At 37.0% G+C, this 25562-nt stretch overlaps 1 protein-coding gene across 2 annotated transcripts in view; it reads right to left on the bottom strand.

Annotated features, from left to right (window-relative positions):
- LOC149150150 (pectin acetylesterase 8-like) overlaps nucleotides 1-25015 on the bottom strand; it is a 390610-nt gene extending 365595 nt beyond the window's left edge. The window contains exon 1 of one of the 2 annotated variants that reach the window (XM_089445213.1): nucleotides 24285-25015. In XM_089445213.1, coding sequence (XP_089301339.1) covers nucleotides 24285-24513 — 229 coding nt within the window. In that variant the 5' untranslated portion in view covers nucleotides 24514-25015. The remainder of the gene's footprint in view (nucleotides 1-24284) is intronic. The other variant, XM_089445212.1, reaches the window with a different exon arrangement.
- Nucleotides 25016-25562: the final 547 nt, after the last annotated feature.

Genomic DNA, 25562 nt, shown 5'->3' with positions numbered 1-25562 from the left:
AATCTTGAGAAATCGTCTTTGTAGTGTCATGATGATTAGATTAGATTTTGTTGTCTCATATCTTATGAGAGTCCCCCAAATCGAAGAAGAGCTTGTAGCCATTGGAGATACCATTGATGATACAGAGCTTGTTACAGTGACTCTCAATGGATTCCCTTCCTTATGGGAGCCATTTATTCAGGGAATTTGTGCACAAGAAAAATTGCCCAAGTTTGATAAGCTATGGACTGATTTTGTCCAAGAGGAGGTCAGATTGTTGTCCGGGAATAGCTTGCAGAAGCCGCGGGATGAAGAAACTCAAGCCCTTGCAACTCATACAAGGAAAGGAAAAGAAAGAAGGAACTTTAGAAAGTTTGATAAGAAGAATACAGGTAGAAGACCCGCTCCTATTAGGGATAAGAAGAAGGATATATCAAAGGTCAAGTGCTTCATTTGTTATTATTTTGCACATTATGCCTCCCAGTGCCTTGAGAAGAAAAGGAAGGGAAAGTAGTATGCATCCGCAGCCAATGTTGATGATGATGACGATGAGCATCCATCTTAGAAGAAGTTAAAGGATTTTTTTCTTTAGGAACTATTACCATTTGTAGTGATGTTTGGTTTGTGGATAGTGGTGCCTCTAAGCACAAGATAGGTTTCTAAGTTTCTCACACAAATTTGTTGGAGAGGGAGTTGACAGTTCCCTACAACCCTCAGCAATTTCTTTCTTGATCAAGAGATAAGTACTTTCAATCATATTTTTCTTCTTTGTTTTTTTGGTCAGCCTCTTGTCCTTCTATTTTGTATGGCCTTGAATCTCCATTGATTTTTTCTTCTTACTTCTATTACGAAATTTCATTTTTCATGGCCTGCTAAATGGGGTTTGTAGAAAGGAAGAACAGGTCCATTGTGGAGGCTTCCAAGGATATGATTCATGTAGCAGATGGCAGCATCGAGAAGTACAAAGCAAGGCTTGTGGCAAGAGGGTTCTCCTAGAAAGAGAGAGTGGACTACAAGGAGATTTTTTCTTTTGCTCCAACCGCTAGAAGATCGAGTTCTTGTATGGCCTAAGGGATCAAGCACAGACTAAGCAGGAGTGATTGGTGTTCGAGAGGGAGGACTGTACAAATTCTTGGGACATCCAAGACCATGCTAGATGACAGGAAGAGCTTCAAGTTCAGAGGGAGAAAAAAGTCAAGCAGAGTGGAAGGAGCAGCCTTCCAGGAGGATGTCATGGGTTGATATTGTGAGACAAGATGCTCAGAGGTGGGAGGTCTCTAGGAGCAGTATGCCTTCTATGAGGGGACCATGTTAGACAGGAATGTATGCTTCAGTGACAGAGGGAGAAGAAGTGGCAAGAGGATTTGCTTCCGTGACAAAGGGAGCAGCCAGGATTGCCATAGGACGATCTGCTTCAATGTCGAAGGGAGCACCCAGTTAGGGTGACTAGGAAGCAGCTATGGTGATAGATCTAGTGAAGGAAGTTGACCAGTATATAGTCGAGCCAAGGCAGGTACATTGGGTTGCAACGAAGCATGCGTTGAGGTACCTACGTGGTACAGTTGGATATGGTTTGAGATATGTCTCAGGTGGTGAAGTGAAGTTGCAAGGATATAAGGATTCGGATTATAGGTCGTGTTGACCACTGAAGAGGCACCTGATGATTATATGAAGACTCCATGCCCAAGGATGTATCAAAGGACACTTGTATCATCAGATATCATCAGTCAACAGAGTTTTTAAACTCTACTTCTATTTCTCATCATCTTTCTTGTACCTAGATTCCACACCCTACAGGGAATTGTAATAAGTCATACTAGTATTGATGAGTTTTGAGTTTGTAACAAGCCTAGGATGTTGGGACTCGATCAGCAAACTAGTACACCTTGGAGTGTTTTTTTATTTGGTTAATTATCCCTTTTTTTAGAGGCGGATAATTTTCTAGGTTTTTTCACTCACTTTTAACCCCAAAGTCGAGGTGACGATTTGAAGGTTGAGCCCCTAACACATCTTCCTATCTAGAGTCTATGTGTATTACCATATTAGATAACACAAAAAAAATCATGGAATTTGGCTAGGTCTAAGTAGGATTTTTTAATAATTAAAAATTTCCCGCAAAACGGGATTTTTTAATTATTTTCTATGTAATGATGTAAATAAGTGGCCTTGGGAAATGTCTGGGGCGTGTGACTACTTGAAATTCATCCTCAGAGACCCAGCATTATCCTAAGACCCACTTTGAGGGTCAAAAAACGACTTATAGTCCCTCAAAAGTTGATTTTCCTAATGTCAGTGGCAAAAATGAGAAGAAATTCAAAAAAATTAATAATTGGAAAAAATAATTATTTTTTCCAAAGTCAAAAAAGAGTCAAAGGGTGACATGGAAGTTCATAGGAGAAGTCAAAGCTGATGTGGCAAGTATGTGGGGCCCACCACATAAGGCACAACAAGTCAAAGTCAAATTGGGCCCACATTGAGTTCATACGTATGGCCAAAAGTTCACCTTGGATATACTTCAAATGTTATGGATTAAATTTGATTGAGCATAAGTCTAAAGTTTAAAGTTTAATAAAGTGGGTGGGGATTGGACCCCACCTCAATCATATAGTCTACGTAGGAGGCAATCAAAACAGATTTATGCACATGCAACTAAAGAATTCAACGCAAAGGGAAAAGAAGGTTCCACGCAGCAAGGGAAACTCAAGCAACAGTCAACGCGGGAGTTTTATATATGCCTAACTCACGGTTTTGTTAATGTTTGAGTGGGGACAAAACTGCCACATGGGACAGTTCTTGTCTCCCACTAACAGCCAATCACAAGAAGATATGCAGAGCATGTCTGGCAGCCCATACACACAGTTCATAACAGTTACACATCTGTCCTCAAGCATCAACGCTGGCAGATTTTTTACTGTATATGCAAGCCTAAATCAGCAAATTTTGAATAAGAACTACTTATTTGCTTTAGGAAAAGAAATCTTCTAGTGGATAATAGATGTATCTCTAGGAATTATTTCCACTGCACTTATTTAATTTCATGTCGATTTAATGATTTGTGGTGAAGTTTTGTAGAGGAATAATTCTTTGGTCAAGCTTTTCAGGCGTGAGGGGAAATTCTCGGAGGAATCAACCCATTCTTGAAAAATATTCAAGAAGAACCCAAATGTGTTGAACTCCAAAGTCTCATCTATATCTTATTTGTGTCGTGCAGGGATTCTTTCAAGTTTCTTAAAGTTTTTATTTCTTGCATCAAAATATCAAACTTGAAATAATTTTATTTTTTATGTATTGTACTTCATTTATCAATATCTAGCTATTTCAAAGAGCTAAGTCATGGCTAGTCAAAGAAGAGAGCTTGCTCATATTTTTTTTCCTAGCCTTTTGTAGATAATTTTTGTAATATACTTCGTAGTTTCTTGAGCTAACATTTGTTGTCGTAGATTGTTTCTAACTTGTTCTCTTGCAGCTACTTGCGGGATTCATCATCAGAAAACTACTTACAAGTTTGTACGAAGGACTTTGGGGCTCAGATTTAGCGATTACTTCCACCGTTAGGCCGAATTCATCTTGGACAAGGTTGTGTTCTTGAGGGACGCCGATTTCATTTTCGCCATCTCTTTTTCTCTCTTGGTCGTGGCCATAGAGGAGGCTTATCTTCTCTTCTTCAAAAAAAAACTGCATTTTGTTGAGCCTTTGTGGGCTTCAAATTGCAAAAAATTCAACAAGGAAACGTCTATGGTTTGATGCCAATTTGTTAAGACTTTCCTTGGATTTTAGAGAAGACTTCATTGTCTTTTCCTTCTTGTAACAACTAATAAAATTTCTGACTTTGAAAGCGTGGGTTTTACCCATTGGTATCCCTATCTCTCCACCTTTTGGAGAGGCTTGGTGGTTTGATTTTGTTGGTTTATTCCATTTTGCATGCATATCATCTAATTGGGAAATTAACACAACATGCATCACACTCATTTTGCATGCACTTTAATTTAATTTACTACATGTTTTAAATCCATAACAAGTTCATATTTTTTTGCATGCAAGCACTTTTTACTTGATCTTATTTGCCTTGAACATGGTTCCAAGTTTACTAATGCTTCACCATTAAACACATCTTACATGCATCAGGTATTTGGACAAATTTTCTCCATAAAGTAACATTCTATTTCGTGTAAAGCAAGTACATTTCAAATTGGACTTAATTTTCATGTGTTTGGTTAATTTACTTACATGCCCCAAGCATCACCAAAACTTACCTCCAACTTAAGTTGGTTGAATAGACTTTTAGGGGCCCTCTACCTCTATTGACTCCTCATTGTGAGATCCAAATATTTGGGCAAGGATGAGGTCTGAGAAGTAAAGTTCAATTGTAACTTTGTCTTAGCACTAATTAATAAAATAAACCAAGAACAACATTCCATCACATTCGCTTTCTTTGCAAAGTTCTTAAATTTCTTGTTATTTTGATGGTTTAAAGCAATGTTGCAGTAATCGTTATCGGGATATTATCGGCGAGGGGAAAAAATCGGAAAAAATCGGGAAAATATCGGTAAAAATCAGGAAAAAATCGTAACATACAAAAATATTCATTTTTTTCAATTTTTTTAATATCTAAAGCATCTACAACATAAAATAAATACATTGACACATAAATATGATAAAAGAACTAATATATAAGATGTTTAATATCATTTCTAGTGCTACATCACACATAACAGTGAATCATGTCCTGAATAGTAAGTCCTGACTCATGACTCCCAACTCAGCTTCAAAATATCAACAAAAAATATAATAATGTATCTCCTGAGTCATATCATGAGTCATAATGTCATATACAATGAAATGAACCAAATAACTAAAGTCTAATACTACTGATTTCCTCTGCCCCTCTTGCGAGAAAATGCAATAGCTTTCCCTTTCCCTCTAGATGTAGATGCGGTGGAGTTGGCAGTGGACTCTGCTGTACTCTAGAAACTGAAGAACTAGGAGCCATAGGAGGTAGACCACGTCCTCTACTAGTGGCAGGGGTAGCCGGGGTAGGTGGTGTCACCTCCTCCTCTTGTTGCTCCGCCTCCTCCTTCTCCTCCTATTGCTCCGCCTCCTCCTTCTCCTCCTCCTCCCCCTCCACTACCACCTGCTCTAACCAATCATCGGCAGACTCCATGAGAGGCCTCTCGGCCTCAACCCTCCATGCAGCAGTGGTGTCAATCCCATCCAATGAGATGGCCTCCATATCAGGTATCCTCTCAAGTTGCCTCACCCACAATCGAAGATTGTAGTAGATGTAGACCATGTCATTAAGTCGCTGGGACTCCAACCTGTACAAAGATCATGAAATAATAATTATAAAAAAATATTGTTTAATGAATTTAGAAAAATTATTTGGAAACTTGCAATATTTTAAGTGTTAACCTGTTGCGCTTCTTGTTGTGTATTTTTTCAAATACACTCCAATTGTGCTCGCATTTTGAGGAGCTACATGTTTGGCTGAGGATTCGAATGGCAAGCTTTTGCAGAAGGGGTACCCTAGCACCATACATTCTCCACCATGCATCTACAACAAAATTACAAATAAAATTTTAAATAAACATTAAAAAATAAAAATAATAAAATAAAATAAAAGAAAAAATGAAATTTGAAAGTTGAAACAAAGTATGAAGTTATGAACTTGAAGAGACAATGAAATTTGAAACAAACTAAAAAATACCTGGCATTTTAGTCGTCCTATCAGTCACAGCCATGTCAAAGCCAAATGTGCCACCTGCCATCTTGTATGTCTCAATTTCTTTGGAGATTTCTGTACGTTCTGCTGGAGATCGCACCATCCTCTGAACACAAGTTAAGAATCTATCCATGATCTCAACATCAAATACGAACCCGCATGGGTAAGAAAATGTGGGGTTCAAATAGATCCCTGCAGCATGAATGGAACGATGGAGTGTGTTGTTCCATCGTTCATCAATCACTTCCCATAGGAGGAGTTGTCTCTGAAACCCCTCATCTCCCTTATCATCATAGTAGGCCCGAATGGATTCTTTCGCCCTGTCCATGGCCTCACACAAGTAGCCCATTGCGGGATTTTCACCATCAACTAATTGAAGAACCTTTACCAAAGGTTCAGTAATGGTGCACACCTCCTACACTCCCGCCCAGAAGTCTTCCTGGTATGAAACTAGTCTGCATATGGCCTCTCCCTCTGGTTTGCGGCTCATTGTCAAAGCACACCACTCCTCTGAAAGAAACATTCTCTTCACATCCCACATAGAATTCAAGAGGGATTAAAGAGATATGAAACTGGTGACAAACCGTGTAATGGCGGGGCTCACCAACTCTTTGTTGTTGGTGAATTTTCTCATCAAGCTAAGCACAGATGTATGATTATATATAAATTTTGTAATGTTTTATGATGACTCAACAATATCTTTAACAAAGGAAATTTTCCCGATGTCGTCCAACATCAAATCAATACAATGTGCAGCACAAGGTGTCCAAAATAAAGTAGGATGCCTCTCCATAAGCATCCTACCAGTAGCAACATAATTTGCAGCATTGCCCGTTATGACTTGCACAACATATTCTGCACCCACCTCCAAAATAAACACATCCAGCAAATCACATAAAGTTTTTTCATCTTTGATATGTGAAGATACATCAACAGATTTCATAAACATTGTCCCCTTGAGACAACTAACTAAGAAGTTTATAAAGGTTCTCCCCTTTTGGTCGGTCTAACCATCTGACATCACAGTGCATCATGTTTGTGCCCATGATGCCCTAAACTCCTCCAATCTTTTGGTGCAGTCAACCTTTTCATTTTGAAGAATCTGGCCTCTAAAGTCATCATAAGAATGGATTTTGTACCCTGAGCCAACAGTTGCAATAGCATCAACAGCAGACTGGAAAAATGGATTATTCTTTGCAACGCTGAAAAGAATATCACTCTAAAAGAAAAATTTGGCCAACAACTTGTCAACTTGTTCTTTCTCAGTTTTTTTAAGCATTGAAGTGATAGATGGTTGTGAACCAGGCGTGATTCTAGGAACAAAAAATGATGAGGCAGCTACGAGGTTGGTTGTAGATATTGATGCTGAAGTAGAACCAATGCCACTTCCTTGTTCACCTGAGCCTAACACAGCCTTTGTTAGTTGCTTCTTCATTTCTGATTTGGCCTCTCTATTGTGCTCTAAATTTTCCAATGATCTCATGGCTTTTCGGATGATTTCAGGATTTGTACAGGATTTGTATTTTTGCAAGGCCCTACATCAAATCCAAGGCTTTGTGCAAGGTGATACTTCAATCTGTAAACCCCCCCTGATATACGCTGCCCACACAACTTGCAAGACAAGGTTATTCTATCAAACCCTCCATCAAGTTCACCAAATTCCCACAGAGGGTCCAATTTCCTTGGCATGTTTGTAACTTGGTTGAACTCTGGACTCTTGAGTTTTAAATTTGTAAGATGAAGTTTGAAGTTTGACTTTGAACTTTGAACTTTGAAGTTGAATGGTGAACCTATGGCAAAATAAGGATTACAATTTACAAGTTACAAACTTACAATTTACAAAAACTAAAAAAAATTACATACATGAGTAACATGACAAAACACATGGAATTTTTGACAATTTAAGTTTTTAACAAACAAAATGAAAAACCCCATCAAATCAATTCAAAAATATTTGATAACCCATTGAATTCTTTTGATAAACAATGGGTTATCCAGATTCCAAACCCAACCAAAAACATAAAAAAACAAAACAAAGTTACAAAACACAAAATTTTGGTGCCCATACCGGTTTGATGGAGAAAATTCATCTCCTCCTTAGCTCTCAATCCGTTTTTCTCCTCCAATCAGCTGATTCAGCTCCCAAACGACCAAGCTTTCTTTGCTAGGTCACTCCAAAACCGCGTCGTTGCCGCTGTTTGTCCAAATGATTTTCCAAAAATCATTTTTTTGGTCTTATAAAACCGTTGTCCGCCGACCTCGCGATAATTACACATCAAATCGCAATTTTTTGGAAGTTATCGCAGTTATTTCAAAAAATCGCAATTTCTCGTAAAAATTGCCGACAAAAGACTAAAAAAAAAATCATTTAATAATCGCGCAATTTTATCGTTGAAATCTGGAAATCGCGATTTTATCACGATTTTCGCATCACTGGTTTAAAGTCTCACATGCAAATCTTATTTCAAGAAACACTTTGGATGCAAGCATTGTAATCTTTTTTAATTTAGCAACATATTTAATTTTCTTGTACTTGGAAATTGGCTTACCTTTTTGGTTTAATTGCAAATTGTCATGAATGGTTGATTTCACTTTCAAGTACTATTACTTTGGGTTGCAAACTTAATTGCCTTTTGTCATCTTGGTCTAACATTTGAGTATTTTTTGTCATGTGATTCTCACAGGTAGATCTCTAATTGTATCCTTTTAAGCAAGATAGTTTCCATGCTTTGATTTGTAGACTTATTCATCTTAAAAGCATTTATAATATCTTGTGCTAACAATTTATTGTTTCACTTTTCAAGATTACTTTGGCTTTCCATTTGAAAGCATTTCACTTCATTTTAACCAAATACAATTTCATTCCTTAAAGAGTAATACTCTGAAGGCACTGGTTGTTTATGCATTTCATACTTATCTTATGTATTGATGGTTATTGCTCATATCAGTTTTTGCTTATAAATCTTAAAGAAGTAATCTCATTAACTCTAACAACTCTCCTAGAAACTCATATCACTTTTAACTTAAATTTTCATTAGGGACCACCCCCCTTAGCTAACCTAGGAGATAGCTCAAATGGAGAGAGTCAGGATTAGTGTGATAGCCCCTTCTCTAAGTTCCCTGTCACCAACCACACCTTGTGGGGTTGAAGGACTTTCTCACTGACTTGTAGGTAGGTGTAGGCGCCAGGAGTAACAGGTTGGAAGTGTAGAGAACAGAAAGAGCACCTCGGGTTGCTACTTCAGTTTGGGATCAATTATGATATCCTAGTTTAGCAAGAAGTAGACTTATGTCACACTCATTACAGTGGAGGCAGCGTATATTGCAACCAACGTCGCAAATCAGGAAGCAATGTGGCTTTGGAAGCTACTTACAAGGCTATTTGATCAAGAACTTGAGCCCACCTTGATATTTTGTGATAATCAAAGTTGTGTCAAGCTTACGGAGAATCAAGTTTTTCATGACAAGTCGAAGAATATTGTGATCAAATATCACTTCATCCATGTTAAATTTGGCAACTAGGGCCAAACTTCACCTTGGACAACTCATATGAGGCAGCTGATATTTTTATTGGATTCCTCTTTCCGAGAGGTGTAGGATTGATCTAAAGATCATCCCATTATGACACGTACAAATGGAATTATGAATTTATTTTGATTATGGACAAATTGTCAAGGTCGGCCAGCGATCAAAATTGCACCTCAACGTCGCATATAAATACAAGGAACCTCCTCCTCATTTTGGCATCTCACTCACACTCATTCTTCTCTCTCCTTCATTGATTGGGTATGAATTTCAGAGGCAGCTCTCCACACGTGCGAAGAAGAGAAGGGTTTTTTGTCCCTACGTTGACCAGCGTTGACTGAAGTTGCAAGAGGGTTGTTTTGACTTGCGTTGACCAACGTTGACCTGTTTTGACTACGGTTTTGTGTGGGGGATCTCTGTTTGGGTAGGCCGCATTTCTGGGCATAGAAATCGAGGTTGTTTGACCAACGTTGACTGCGGAAGGGTTTGTTGCAGCATTGACTTTCATTGACTAGATTTGACTAGACTTTTTTGCACTGTTTTTGGGCTGATTTGACTAGCTGTTGGAGGTCGAGTTGATCGAGTTTGACCGAGTTGTTTTGGAGGTCAAAATCTTCCCTGTTGACCAACATTGACTTTTTGGTTAGGGCTTTCTATTACTACTGTTTGACTGGTCAAATTTCACTTTGATTGGGCAAGTGAAAATTGTATATTGTACTCTCTCTCTGCTAAACTTTTGAAGAATTATAAGAAGAATTGATCAAGGGTTTCCCCACATTGGGGTTTGTCCCTGGCTGGTGCCATATCTTGTGTCCTCTTGTCTTGGCTTGTATTCTCCTGTTATTTTTTATGTACTATCTCCATTTTACTATCATGTTGATGTGATTGCTAAACTGGATATTGATATTGGGCTAATAAGAAAATTGAAGTAAAATTGCTCTTAAGCATAGAACATACCATTGTTCTCTAAAATTAACAATTTGGGACATAGTGCAAAGAGGAGCATGAAGCCCCAGTAGATAACCAAAGACAAGCAGATTGCGAACATTCTCACTAAGCCTTTGTCTAGAGTGAAGTTTTTATACTTTAGAGACAAGTTTGGCATGATGCAGAATGTCTCCCTCGTTGAGAGGGAGTGTTGATGTCATTGCAAGATCGACCAGACGTTCTCCTGAAAAGCCATGTTGATTTGGCTAGGTCATGTTGATTTGACCAGGGGAGATGGATACATTCACCTGAGTAGCAGGAACCCAACCGAAACCAATGGAACTGGTCGGTCTGACCAATTTGGGGAGAACCAAATTGGTCTGGTTGTAGAAATTTCTGTTTTCCCACCCCGGTTTTCAGTTTCTCCTTATTTCTCCCATGTAGTTAAATGCCCATTCCCATAACCATACATTTAACAGATTGAAAAAAATAAATATTGCTGAAAACACAAATTCTGGAAAATTTTCAGAATGCTGGAAATTGCAGAATTAAAAATCAGCAATCAAAAACAGCCATTAAAACACATTAAAACACTGATATTTTTGGTCAACTTGACCCTGGAAAAACCCCCTACAACTCTTGGGGAAAACCAGTTTGAGAGCTCTTCTTTATTTCTGAAAATTGCCTTTTACAGTGAGAATTATTCAGCAAGCAAATTTACAACTTATCTCCTTTCCCGTGCCTCACAGCAATCTGGAAATTACAGCAAACAGGACAGCAATAAATGTTGTACGGCCTCCGTTTTGTGTGCAGAAAAATCAGCAAACTGCTCCTCGATTTTTGTGCAAAAATATGCCTTTCACTATGTGCTGAATCAGCTGTACAAATCTGCTCAACTGCTGCCTTGGAATGTGTGCCAAGCTGCTGTCTCCTTCTCCACCCTGCTCAGAAATCTCTCTTGCTCTCTTGCTCTCCTTCTCCCAATCTGCTCATGAAAGAATGAATGACCTTTTCCTCCTTTTCCTCCTTTAATATAACTCCAAGTGACTTTTGGGTGATCCAAGTGACTTTTGGGTGATCTCTAAATCCAATGGCTGAAATAGATTTAGATCAATGGCTGAGATTAAATGCTCATTTAATCTCACTTTCTATTTTTTAATTCACCCCACTTTAATAAAGACCCACTTAGTCATTTATTTCCAAAGTCACTTTTCCTTTCTAATTTTTCATTTACTTTATAAAAGTTACTTTAAAATTAGACTTAGTAACTTTATCACTTAAAGTCACTTTTAAGTTAGATTTAACTTTATAAAATTATAAAGTCGCTTTAGGAGAAAAATTAAATTCTTTTGGACACTTTTCCCTAGGCCAAAGATCAAAGCCTAAGGGAACCACCTGTCCTCCGGTACCAAATTTCAACACTGGTTTGAGGTTCGGAATTGGAAATGGTCGATTTGGTGCCAAACAGGGCGGTTCTGTAATGAAATCAGTTGGTGGCACCTATTGACCACTCAAATTGCATTTGAAGTTTTGTCAACCATTCCATGATCATAGCACATTTCAAAGCATTCTAGCATTATCAAATCATCACCAAAAATCCAAACTTCATCAGATTTCATCTGCTTCTTTTCTTCAATCTATTGTACAAATTCTGTAACCCTTCGAGCATATTGTAAAAATGATTCTAGTATGATGAAAATGAGTCATGTAAAAGGCCTGGTAGCCTAAGACTGTATTGACAAATGAGTTCACTCTAGGGAGTTTTTTTTCCTTAGCTCATTATTTGTGTTTTTCAACACTTATAATCGGTTAAGTTTTTTTCCCAAATATACCCCAAAGCTAGAGTGTGACTTGATGGTAGAATCTTAGGTGAGTCCTAGCATCTAGAATTAATGTATATTACCATACTAGATCATCTCTATAATTTCCCAGAATTTGGTTGAGTTTAAGTGTCATACTTTAATTATTAAAAATTTCCCATTGATCGGGATTTTTAATAATTATTTAATGTAAAATGTAATAAGTGTTGTCTATAGAAGTTGTAGGGGGTATGAGTAATCAAAAGTAGACCTCTACACCTCAACTTTCTATCTATACACACTTTGTGGGTGGAAAAATATGCTTTTACCCCTCAAAAACCCATTTTTCTAATTTTTGGCAAAAAATGGCAAATAATTAGCCAGAAAATAAAATGAGAGAAAAATAAAAATTCTCTCCAAGTGAAAATTATAAAAAAAAAATATGGAAATTCCCAAATATTAAAGTCAAGTCAAAATTATAGAAATTCCATTTACCAAGAAGAAATGGCCCAAGGAAAAATTCGATGATCCAGATAAAAGGCCCATGTCCCAGCAAAATCGATTTTTTAAAGGACGGCCAATGATGGTTAAATTGAATGAGAATTTTTCGAGAAAAGAAGGATAAAAATATTTTTAGTGGTCCAAACCACTTTGGGATCAAATATTTTCTCCATCCAACATCTCCTTCAAGGCAAACGAATTTCCTCCTAGAGATCTGTGCTTGCTCATCAAGGGTTCGAATTTTTTTAGAAGAGATCTAGCAATTAGCACTTGGATCTAGTCGTTTTCACCTGGAGAAGGGTCTCTCTCTCTCTCATTTTTTCTATTTAAGGAAGCTCCTAGCTCCTCGTGATCTTATCAACATCAGTTGTAATTAGGGTCTTGGCTAGAAGCTCTGCTTTGTACTGAAAAAATTTTCTAAGCTAATAATAAAGAAAGTCTTTGGGGTTAAAGTTTTGTGGTGTTATTCTTCTACATCTATGATAATATTTTTTTGATTCATTTGTTCTTAATGCCCTACTGGTAAATAATTAAATTGTTATTTCCATTTGCCATATTTTGTTATCTTGCATTGATATTTGGATTAAAGAAACACTCTATATATAGAAGTGCTAGTGGTTTTTAACTTTTCGGTTGGACCCCTAGTCTTCTTTTTCATTGTGTTATCTAATCCCTTCTGGATCTAACATTATCTTTCGAAAGTGTGTAAAGATTCTAATTTTCTGAATTAGATCTTCGGCATTTGGGGAAGTTTTTTGTTGAACCAACCAACTCTCAAGACATAGAAGTCGAAGAATCCACTTAGATCTCTCTCAAAGGCTTATCATAAGATTTATTTTTAAAGGGAGTTTCTTTGCCATTGCTTGTAAATTTTATCATTAGTTTTTCAAATCTATCTATTTATGCACTTTATTTGTCAAATCTAGCTATTTTAGAGCTTATATTTTGCTACCCAAGAGCGGAGTTGTCCTTTTCTCTTGAGCAAAAATCCTTGAAGGGTTCGAGCGAGCAAAAAAAAAAAATTGAGATATACAAGTCGATTTTGGAGTGAAGCACCATTAGAGGCTTGGAAAAATTCAGATCTAAATTTTATATGGAAGTTGTTTACATTTAGAGGCCTATCTCTCTAAGCCGCAAGCAAAAGGAGAGGCTTCTCCTTGCTTCTTATGTGAAATCACTCATTCTTGGACGTCTAGCATTTCAAGCAAAATTTTCTTGGCGTAATTCCATTGTAATTTAATCATGAAATTTGTAAATGATTTTCAAAAATTTTTAGCTCTTTGAGGAAGGGGTATCAAGTGTTGAAGAAAGTGTAACTAGGTTCGGTCTTCATAAATGTAATTTTGATATTTGTATTTATAAAAGAAAAGAAATATTATTTTTGTTATTTATATCAATGAGTTTCTTGCTCATTGAATAGGTCTAGCACATGTTAAAGTGCTATAGGGAAGTCAAAGAGTCAAAAGAAATGATGAAGACCCTTAAGGGCACGCTACACCATGTATATATATGTATTATAGAAAAAGATATTCCTCCAAGCAAAGTCACAAGTCTCCTCCATGCAACGACATCACTAAAAGAAGCTATCTGAATGATATATGACAAGTTGGCCTAAAGAAGGGACAGACCTCTATATATAAGAGGTTGTCCACTCCTCCAATAATCATGAATCTACCTCTGAAATCAGAGAAGAAAAGGAACAAGTTAAAGGTGATAAAGGGACAAAGAAAGGAGCCTCCAATGCAGCGAAGAAGGAAGGAAGAACATCGAGCCTTAAAGGATTGTTCTAAGGTCAACTACAGTCATACGTGCGAAGGAAAAGAGGGTTTCTCTTTGTCATAGCAGCCCTCCACCACAGTCATAGTTATCTCATTTTTTGGGCTAGAAAAGTAGGCCTATAATGCCTCTCACTCAAGCGAAGAAGGAAATGGGACTTACACATAAGGTTTTTGAAGAAATCCTCTCACACGTGCGAAGAAATAGTGATACATTGTTGTCATATCAGACCTGCATCTATATCTCAAGAAAGAGCTCGGTTGAATAAGAGATAAAGGACTCCTCATATGTAAAATAGTCCACTAAGGATAAAAGAGGAATATCTCTTCTAGAGCTAGCATATCCAGAACTAGTATCAGTTGTCGAAAGAAGAACGAAGTGCTAGAAGAAGAAGGACAAAGACTTGACTTGTCCTTGGAGGATATTCTTGTCAAGGGTCTAGGGTTTGGCATTGATCAATAAAAGCTTCAATAAGAGAAATTTACGAAAGGATTTTCCTCTCTAAGAGAGAGAGGTTTTGCCCTGGCAGAGAGCCAATATCTTGTGTTCTTGTTTCTTGTATTTTGGTAGCAGTTTGATGAAGTAAACACACATACACTAATAGTAAGAAAAGAAGATCAAGCTAACAAGGAAAATTGAAAAAGTACTTCACAAATTGTTATCAAGTCTAGAAGAATCCTACTATATCGATTTTCCCTAGATTCTTCAACATCAAGCACATTAAAGCCAAAAAAAATTGCAAACCCTCCTCTAAGATCTAAGCCCTCTCTTCTCTCAAAGAGGGTTTCAAATTTGTAATATAATAAAAGAAAAAATCTCTTGAGGGAGCTTGGGGTTTCTTCCCTTTGGTATCCCTGTCTCCTCATTTGGTAGGAGAGCCTCTTGTATAGCTAATCTCTCGCTTGATTTCATTTCTTTTGCTAGCTTAGTCATTAGATCTAATCACTAACTCGTCTCATTTTGCATTTGCTAGATTAGTTTTCTTGCTCTAGTTGCATTGGCATTTCTAGATTTAGATCTAATCTTATTTTGTAAGTAGCTTCAACCACTTGTCTTGATCTAATTCTCTTATGCTCATTGAATAATTTCATTAGTTACTTGATTTAATTTGCATTTGGAATAACTTGATCTAATTGGCACCTCTATTGAAGTGGCTTTAGCTTCTTTAACTCATTATCATTTTAATCTAATTTGCTTTGTTTCATTGGGAGATTTTCGCTTGCTTCATTGATCATTGGCATAAGCTAATCCCACATTCATATCATAATTTGTGCCCAAAGTACTAATTGTTAATTTGATCATATAAGTAGAATGGTATCTTGCTATCAATAAATCTTAAGACATTTCACTTTTGAAGCATTTCATTTCTAATTGTATCTCACTTGAAGCAATTAAGTAATTTGCATTTTTTATTTAGTTTGCATATTGCACTCTCCAAAATTTACCTCCAAGCATAAGCTTGGTTGATAGAAATTTGGGATAACCTTCCCTAATTGTCATTCAATTTCCTAAATTTGAGTTTGGATCAAAGGTTAAAATGTGTGACTTTGCAGTTCTCTTGTGGTCGAATCCCTTGTAAGAACGAAAGCAAACAGGTTGCATTGAAGTCCTAAAGGGGTATCGTTAATGAGGCCTTAGCCTTCTCACTTAGTCCTTCATGCAACTACCCGCTAGTCCTTACCAAGTTGAAGAGTTGAGGGGAAGTTTCACTTTAGTTTAGGCATATAATAAAATCTACCAAGACCACTTGATCACACACACCCACTAATAATGTTGTCTCATCTTGCATTCAATTGGTTATTGTGCAATTGGGATTGTGAGCTAATCATTTACTTGCAAGTTTCCATTTAATATCCTTGTACTTGTTTATTTCAAATTTACGCACATTGTCTTTTATTGATTGTATCACACTAGAGCATCTCTCTTTAAGTACAAGCTTTATTCTCTTGCAAATTCTATTTTAAAATCTTGTTGCTCATATCTCTAAATTGTTTATAATCAATTGTGGTTTTAGATCACTAACGCTTATCTTGCAGCACTGCTATTCTAGTAACTTGAAAGACAATTTTCCAAATGCAAGTATCATAATTTCTTATTGAGCATATTGTTTCTTGCAAGTTATCCCTAAAGGCACTAGTCTCTCATACTTAATCTTGCAGGATATCTTGTTGATTTCATTGAATCTATCTTATTGATGTTTACATGCTCATAAACATTCATACTTGCTAATTAATCTCTAAATTCAAGTTATATTGAATGGTGATTGCCTTGCCTAATATCTCCTAGGCCTTGTTATCCTTAACAAGTTTTCCTTTAGTGTTATCTTTAGGGACTACCCCCCTTAGCTTACTAAAAAAAGTACCCATCACTCAAATAAAATCTTGTCTCGACATGCTATGTTTTTTCTATCTTATTTTAATGCTTAAAAGGTGATATTGATGACGAAAATCCCAATATAGGCAATTATTTTGATGATAGGTAGGCTTGTAGCATGAATTTTTTGAGATGTTAGAGGCCATCTAGAGCCTATTTGTTGGTGTATTTTCGGTTGAGAGATGGATTGCACTCGATGCTATTTTGGTCATGTCCACCCTCACATGCTATATAAATGAAATTTTTTGCTTATTGGTGCATAAATGACTTGGATTCATATGGATGCACATGAATATATTGTTTTTCTTTAAAATTTGAATATTTCATGTGTTTTTGGTCAGCCGGTTTTTTGGTTTGGTTTTTTTACTGGTTTCGATCGGGTCTTGATCGGTTCCCGGTCCAGAGGGTTTTCCGGTTTGATTCTGATAACATTGCTAAGCAATCATGCTTATTTGACTCGGCCATGTTGATTTGGCCAGTGTTGAATGGCCCAAGGGCAGATCTTCTCCTAAGAAGCCATTCTGATTTGGCTCGGTCATGCTAATTTGGCCAAGGGAGCCTAGATACATTTACCTAAGAAGCCATGCTGATTTGGCCAAGGGCAAATGGCCCATGTTACTCACATTGTCTGCTCCAAGATGGAGTGATCTATATGTATAGACATGCATGTGAAAGAACACTACATCATCATAGCAAGATCATGAACTTTGCTTGAGAAAGGAGAAATTTCAGCTAAGGGGAAATCTATTTGCAGCTAAGGAGAATAACTCCCTCGCTAAGAAGGAGTGTTGGTTTTTTGTAGCATCAAGAGGTATTCACACATGGAAAAAGGGGTCTCCAAGTCGGCCTTGAAAAATTGAAATAAAATTTATTTTTGGAATGACATGTCAGCCCAGGAAGTCAAGTCAGCCCAGCGAATGAAAGGGTGTGTCCCTTGGTTATTTTACCCCCATTCAACTTGTATAAATAGACATTGTGATGCCTCATTTCAACACCAATGAAGAGCAAGTTTTCTTTATCATTCTTATCTCTTTCAGATAGTCGCACATGTGTGAAGACGGGCGATTTTTTCACCAGCAAATTGATTGTTGTTTTGGACCGAGTTGACCAGAGTTTATCGAGTTTGACTGGGCATTAACCAGGACTATTGACCACAGGTCGTTGATCGCAGACTTTGACTACAGTTTGACCGAAGTTCATATCACGGTTGACCGAGATTTTGACTATAGTTTTGACCACAAGTTTGACCAAGTTTGACCGAAATTCATACAGTCAGTATTGACTACAATTGACCATTGTGTGTGACCAGTTTGACCATAGAGTTCATAAGTGATTTTTTACAAAGTTGACCAGGTTTGACTAGCATGAGATTGACCAAGTTTGATTGGTATTTGACTTGGATTATTGGCAAAAAAATCTAGAGAAATTGATGATTTGTAAACCTTGTTGAAGAATAATTTCTCCTAAAGAAAAGTTGTTGGGTTTTCTCCCAAGGTTGGGTTTCCTAGGGTAAAATTATTGTCTCTATTGTGCATGGTTGTCTTTCTATGATCTTTACTGTTTTCGCTGCATTTACTGTTGATATTTTCTGAAGTGTAATTGCTCAATGATATCAGTGGCATAAGAATATTGTGTGAAAATCATTGAGAAGTAATTATCTAGCAGAAAATTATATACTACTGTGAATCTTGTAGAAAATTCAACAGTTTGCATTGAAATACACTTATATGGTATTTAGTCCCTTTGGCTAACATGTGATTTGGGTTGAAGTGAATTGAAATATTTGTTGTTTTAATGAATATTTCAGATCAGCCTTAATGCTGAAAGTCACAAGAAATAGATCCATGAAACCTCATGAGGTGAAATTTCAGTTACATTAATTTTCCGATTCTCAAAATTTCCACATTCCATATAAAGGGAGAAGAGGATCTTTAGTTGTATTGATATTGTTTTAGAGATGTGAGAGTTTATGAAATCATTTATATAGTGAAGATGAACTTGTCTTGAGTCTTTGTGCTTGTCTTTATGCAAGGGAGGAAAGCACTATGGTTTTTGAGAGGCAAAACCTAGAGAAGACTTTAAGTGCTAGAGTTTGAGTCCTTGTGTGAGGACCTAGGGTTTGTGGCAAAGAAACCTTAGAGGAGACTTCAGTGCTAGGGTTTGCGTCATTGTGTGAGGCCCTAGGGTTTGGGGTAAAGAAACCCTAGAGGAGACTTGGAGTACTTTTCTTGGAGAGCTTATGTGAGGCAAGCTTAAGGGTGGACTTGCTAGTGTTCTTGCTAAGCTTGTTGTGGAGTTGGTGGGATCCCTTGCTAACCTTTTTATTGTTCGTTAGAGTGTGCTATTGATAGTGAATGCCCTAGCTAAGGTCTGGAGGCACCAAAGAGTCCTAGCTTGTGATCAGATTGAAGGACTATCAGTGCCAGCTTATGATAAGCTGTTGGTATGGACTTCTAACTTCATTTTTATGTATATATGAAGAGCATTTTGCTATCCAAACTTTGTTTGCTTGCAGATATGATTTTCAGCTTATATTCTCATGGTGAATGAGTAGTTCCTTGGGCTGTTTGGTATGTTTTTTATCAGGAACAGCTAGATAATTTTCTTGAGTTATCTAACAAACATATAGAAGTCCAAGTGTGCAGATTTATGGCCGCAATAAATCTGCTATAAATAAGTAATATTCAGATCTGTTATATATTGGGAATTGTGCCCTAAGGGCTCGACATATACTTCCCTTGAAATACAAATGTTCAAACTTCGGTGTTTATTTTATAGGCCTCTTGTATTTGGTTGAACAGAAGTGTAGTAAGGCTGAAAGTTCACAGGAAATAGATCTAAGAAACCCCAAGGTTGAGGTGAAAATGTTGAATTTGTATTAAGCAGTGATCTTTTGAAATTTCCACACAAGGAAGTCTTTAAGCTAGTTGAGACTAGCAAGGAAAATTAAATTCATTCTGTCCATCTATAGCAAGCAATGAAGACCTAGCCAAGCAAATAAACCTTGTAAAATTGATTGGTTGGGAACTAACAAGGATGTCTTTAAGCTAGTTGAGGCTAGCAAAGAAAATTAACTCCATTCCCTTGGTCCGGTCACAGCCAGCAGGGCAGACATGGAACCAATTGGGATTAGCCAAGTAGACTAACTATGTACCCTTGGTTGGTTGGGAGCCAACAAAGAAACCCTTGAACTAGTTAAGGCTAGTATGTTAGACCGATATGTTTCCCCTCACACGTAGGAGCCTATGACAAAGACCTTGAAATAGGTGGCACTAACAAGATGAGTTAGTATCCTAGAAGGCTAGCACTTGATCAGGTGGAAGCCCAACACAATACTATTAGAGCCATAGATATTGGTTATTGAAATTTTGTGAACAAATGTTGTTGCCATCCATACTTGTATGGTAAATGCATAATATCCATATACATGTGGTTGTTGAAATCCTTGATGATGAATCCTCTTGGTGTTTTTGAATTCTGATATCATTATATGTTGTCACTGGCATCCTTAATGCTGTATTCTTTTGGCAACCTAAGAAATTGATATTATCACATATGCTATCATGAATGTGATCTTGAATGGATACTAGCATTAAAAATCTACATGATTTTAATTTTTGGCTAAACAATGACTTTAACAAGAAGGGCAGGCTGGAAAACAGATCTTAGCCTAGTTGTAGCCAACAAAGGTAATCTACTACCAAGACTTTATCACTGCATGCAAAGGTAAGTATTATTGAAGACTCAATTTAATATTTATTATGTTGTGATCTTTCTTTTGTGATTGCATAAGAACAAGATGACAGGAAAATAATGCCGTAATTTTGCTGTACAGAAAAGAAGGCATGATGTCGTTCTAAGTTAGTCAGGGCTAACAACATAAAGGCTCATATGGCATAATGATGAACTTGTCAATCACTACAACATAGTGCTATTGGTAAATACTACTCACGATCTAGCTCTGAAAAATGTTGATAAAGTTAAGCAATGCTCTGTATTGACACAGCAAGTTGAGAAGAAAGGCAACACCAACGTCTGCACTTTTCCAAGTGGAAAGGGAATGTAAACCCAGTTTTGACCCCTACGTTTCACACAATGTAATGTGGAAATACTGCGCATATACAGATGATTTTGACTTGAGTGTTAAGTCATGTGGACTTGTTGAGAAAACACCTCATGTTGTATATTTTGTACATATATAGCAAGCTTTGTAAAGTTCCTAGTGGGAGCCCAAAGTCAAGGCCCCACTCAGAAGTATAACTAGCCACTTAAGATATTTTAGTTAAGAACAATGATTAGCCAGTTAGGATATTTTAGTTTTCCTATGTTGATATAAGTTATTCTATAAGCATCATGTAATATTGGGAAAAAAAGGTAAAGTTAACATAGAAAGAATGGAGGGGACCAATATATATTAAATATAATTTATACTATTCCAAGCAAGGTTACTTGGGAGCGGGAGCGACATTTTCAGAAGCTCCTAGTTTGGGAGCGATTTTGGGAGCGTTTTTTATATAATATATATTTCTTTATATTTTTTATATTTTGATGCATATGTGTTAACAAAAGCATGTAGAATGATGAATTACATAAAAAAACATAGATTGAACCATATAACAACAATCATCTAGAAGTTATAATCTTCATCAACCACGTCCACAAGTTAGTAACATAGTAACATCAACATATTGAGTCTTATGATTCATCAATCTTAAAGTTTCAAGCTTTCAAAATTCAATATATAACATTTATCATCATTGATCACCGAAGTTGTACTTGTAAGCTAAGTGTAACCATTACAACAAATAATATCTAACATGAAATGAAATGTTATAAAATTAAATGAAGTGAAACAACTTTCAACTTTCATGAAGCATCATATTCATAATTCTTTACTAATGAGTTATAATTGCCAACTTCAAACTTAAATTCTCATATATTGTTTACAAAAAATATTATAATAAATATGAAAGAGTCAATAGTTATAAAAACTACTAGAAACTAGAAAAGACAAGTAAATCTATTATCTATTGTTAATGCTTGGGCTTCTTTCCGCCACGAGAAATGTCTAATTTTTTAGTCTTGTTGGAAAATCAAGATCTTTGTCATTAATATCACCCTCTAAGCATTAATATCCAGAGGTATCTTTGTCATTACCTCTGGATCTGTATAGGGATCTTTGTCATTAATATCACCCTCTAAGCGTTAACATAAGATACAAAAAGCATAGCATGTCAAGTCAAAATTTTGTTTGAGTGATGCGTACATTTTTAGGAGGGTCATGATAGAGGAGTTCGACAACCAATGTCACTAACATCAAAGTACATAGAGGGATTGGTGCTCTTGATTAAATACGAGTTCCATACACTAATAAATGACAAAATCCAATGGAAACATTGCAATCCCCCCAATCCTGAAATCTTGAAAAACTAATAAGTCTGCTGGATTTTGAATGAAATCTAAAATTCTACTTTCTCCATATAAAATCCAATGAGGTCGGAACCACTCTCAAACATCCTCAGTCATTTCATGGTAATGTTAAAAATTTAAGTAAAAGGATGAAAATGAAGATTAAGGAGAATGTCACTTTTACTAGGGCCATAGGCTTTATCATTAGGCTGCCTCACTCAAAACTTATTTGTTTCTTTGAAAAAAAATTGCATTTGGAATATTACTGCAAAAAAATTGCTAAAAAAACTAAACGCTCCCGAAAAACCAAGGTGCTTTTTTTTTATAGGGAGTATGCTCCCGAGCCGCTCCCGCTCGGAGTGCAAATTGGGAGCAAGAGCGTGAGGGGGGGCGCTCCCCTGCAACCTTGATTCCAAGTCCATCTTTACATAATGCCAAGATTATTAATTATACAACTGAATAACTAAGTCGAACTTTTCAGAATGGAGCCAACTATTCAGAATTTTATTACTTAATAATTAGCCTAATACAATCTATTCAAGTATGTTATAGGTCAACCCCTCTTGATATGCTTCGTCCTCAAAGCATTGGTGAAGACCAATGCCTCAATTCAAATTGCTCATTCTCATAGGTAGCTTCATCTTCTGGTAGGTGCCTCCACTTGATAAGGTACTCGTCGATATATGTTGAACATATATCTTGAACATAGGACTTTAGTTCTGACTCCTAAGATACCCTTGAATCCCAATATACTAGCGTCCCTCTTCATCCAAAAGGGGTAATTCTATCCATGTAGGAGTTATTGATCCCAACTTCCTCTTCAAACATGAAATGTGGAAAACATCATGTAGCTTACCATTTTTAGGAATATCCAAGTCATAGGCTACTTGGCCTACTCGCTTCTAGATTTGGTAAGGACCATAAAACTTGGGCACGGGTTTATGGTTTTTGTAATTTTTGGGAACTTTTTGCTTATACGGTTGGAATCGGCTGAACACCCAGTCTCCCATTTCAAATTTACGATAAATACTCTTCAGATCAGTTTGTTGCTTGATTCCATTCTTTGCTGGCTTGAGATGAGTATTGAGGATTTGAAGGATTTCATGAGAGGGAACTGGGTAATTTTCATAATGGGTGCTTTGAAATTGATGACAACACACTATTTTCTTGATGGTAGTGGATATCCATATAAAGCTTCAATGAGGGTCATTTTTAGCTTAAGTGTGAAATATAGTGTTGTACCGCCATTCTACAGGGTGTACCTAATTGTGCCACTTCCATTAATGCTCATTTATGAAATTCCTTAGGTGTCCTTCAAGGCATTTATTTACCACTTTGGCTTGTCCATCTGTCTGGGGATGGCATGAAGTGCTCATGGTTAATGTGGTCCCCAACTGGTGGAACGATTCCTCCAAAAGTTGCTAGTAAATTTGGTGTCCCTAATAGCTATCACGGACAATAAAACTTTGGAAACCCCGTGGAGTACAGATATTTTTCACAGAACTCAGCAATTTGAATGGCTTTAGCTTTCGAAAAGCTTTCGATGATATTCCAACGAAATGATGGTATTTGATTAAGAGATTATCGTCGGGGATTCCTAAGAGAGTAAGCCAGAAGGAAGAGATTACCTTTGTCATCTCATAGCCCAATTCAAAGACGGTGTCCACATCAGATACCTATGGCTGGGGAGTAAATCACTATGTGGCAACCATTCCACTTGTTCAGAAATTCATATTGAAAGTAATCAGTCTTTCGTCTTGTATATCATACTTCAATGGCATGCATCATAGTGCGTTATCTATGCTGCGTTTGATTGCTTAATCTGAATAACTGTAATCTGTTCCTTCCTAAGCAAAAATGAAATAGCAGAGAATCGCTGTCTTTTATGATAAGCGGCATTTGGAAATCAACTTGGCTATCACCTGAATTATGATGCATCAAATAGATAAAATCGGAGACAGTGTTAGCTTAGCAGATACGAGTCTTAATTTTCTGTGTAAATTGCGACTTATTGAAAACCCGCTGCCCAAGGAAGCCAGCTCGGCACATAACATAGAATGATAGTATATAATCAAACAAAGAGTAAGTTCAAAGCATATCACCCTTGTGAACATTGCAAGATTGTAGCATACTAACCTGATAAGAATGTTAAATAAATAGAATGCAAGTGTCATGCATATATATATGTCTGTATTAACCTGGAACGAAATGCTAAACAAGGGGTATGCCCAATATAGTTGGAGAAAGAAAAAATCAAAATAGCCATGAAAACTGACCTGCTCCTTCCACTGCTGGAGACTCGACGAGAGTAAGGTCCACAAGGACGGGAGCGTCCGTGGTCATGTCATTGTCCCTTGGCCCCTCCACTGCCCGCAACTTCAAAATATTGTCTATATTCTCTGTATTCATTGTCACCAGTACTGTCACGGCAATTGCCACAAGCCCAACTACAGCAAGGCTGTACTCCGTACACCCCCATTTGATCCCAATTCCCCTCCACTTCATCCTTGTGTGCACTCCTCCTTCCCAAACCCGCAATAACGACTCGTCAAAAACCCGTATATACCACTAAATGGGAGTTCATCCCCTGACTGAAAACCCTATAAGCAGACACTAGGTTGCCCTGATATTGCGATCTGGGAGTCAGCTGAATGACAGAAATTAAACGTGTTTGAAGACTTTACCTAATAAGGGAATTGGGCATTCAAACTTTCCGTCTGCAATTCCTTCAGTTTATCCAAACACACGCTATTTTCAGTCTCGAAGAGACGAAGGAATTCTCGAAGAGACGAAGGAAAAATTATTTTTAATTGATGTCGAAATGCTCAGATCTCTACACGATCTGGCTTTCAACATTACCAGTGATTTCTTTATTTGAGTAACCAATGTAGTTGAAAGAATGGCGCTAAGATCCTGACAGGCAACCAACTTGTGGTAACTTTGGCCATGCGAGTGAGACGTAGCGCTGCAATCGGTGGCGATTGATAAAGAAAGATTCAACAGCATGAATATTGCATAAACAAAGAGTCAACAGCATGAATATTGCTTCGAATTTTGCTTCCATCGGGTCGACCACCACCGATAATAGTGGTTATCAATGGACACCGTTGGATTCAAATTGCCTTTTTAATTTTTTGTCGTTTCTTCTTCCTTTCGTGAGGTGCATTTGAATTTGTTAAGAAGATTAAGATGTAATTTTCATTCATGTGTTTAGAAGATATAAGTGGCACCTCACATACGAGGAGAAAAAAGAGAGATGAGAGTAATGTAGATTATCTAATGTCGTCCAGCAATGTGGTTGATTTAATGTCGTCCAACGATGGGGTTGGGGTTGGTTGATTTGTGTGGGGTTTAATCTTTGTGCTGTTATAAGGTGAAATATCAAGGAAGTGAGTTGAAGGTGGAAGTTAATTAAAAGGGTTACACTATTTTAAAATATATTTAGGTTTGACTAGGTCTTGCATAATTTTGATAATGACAACACTTTACCTACTAGTCTAGATCCATCTTAACCCTGGATTTATCAAGCGTCGAGAGGGATCAAACCTCTCGAG

Source organism: Pinus tabuliformis, chromosome 9, assembly GCF_031772625.1.
Source record: "Pinus tabuliformis cultivar Carrire ecotype Pingquan chromosome 9, CPIR1, whole genome shotgun sequence".
NCBI lineage: Eukaryota > Viridiplantae > Streptophyta > Pinopsida > Pinales > Pinaceae > Pinus > Pinus tabuliformis.
The sequence above is the reverse complement of the archived record's forward strand: the minus strand, read 5'-3'. Positions and strand labels throughout refer to the sequence as shown.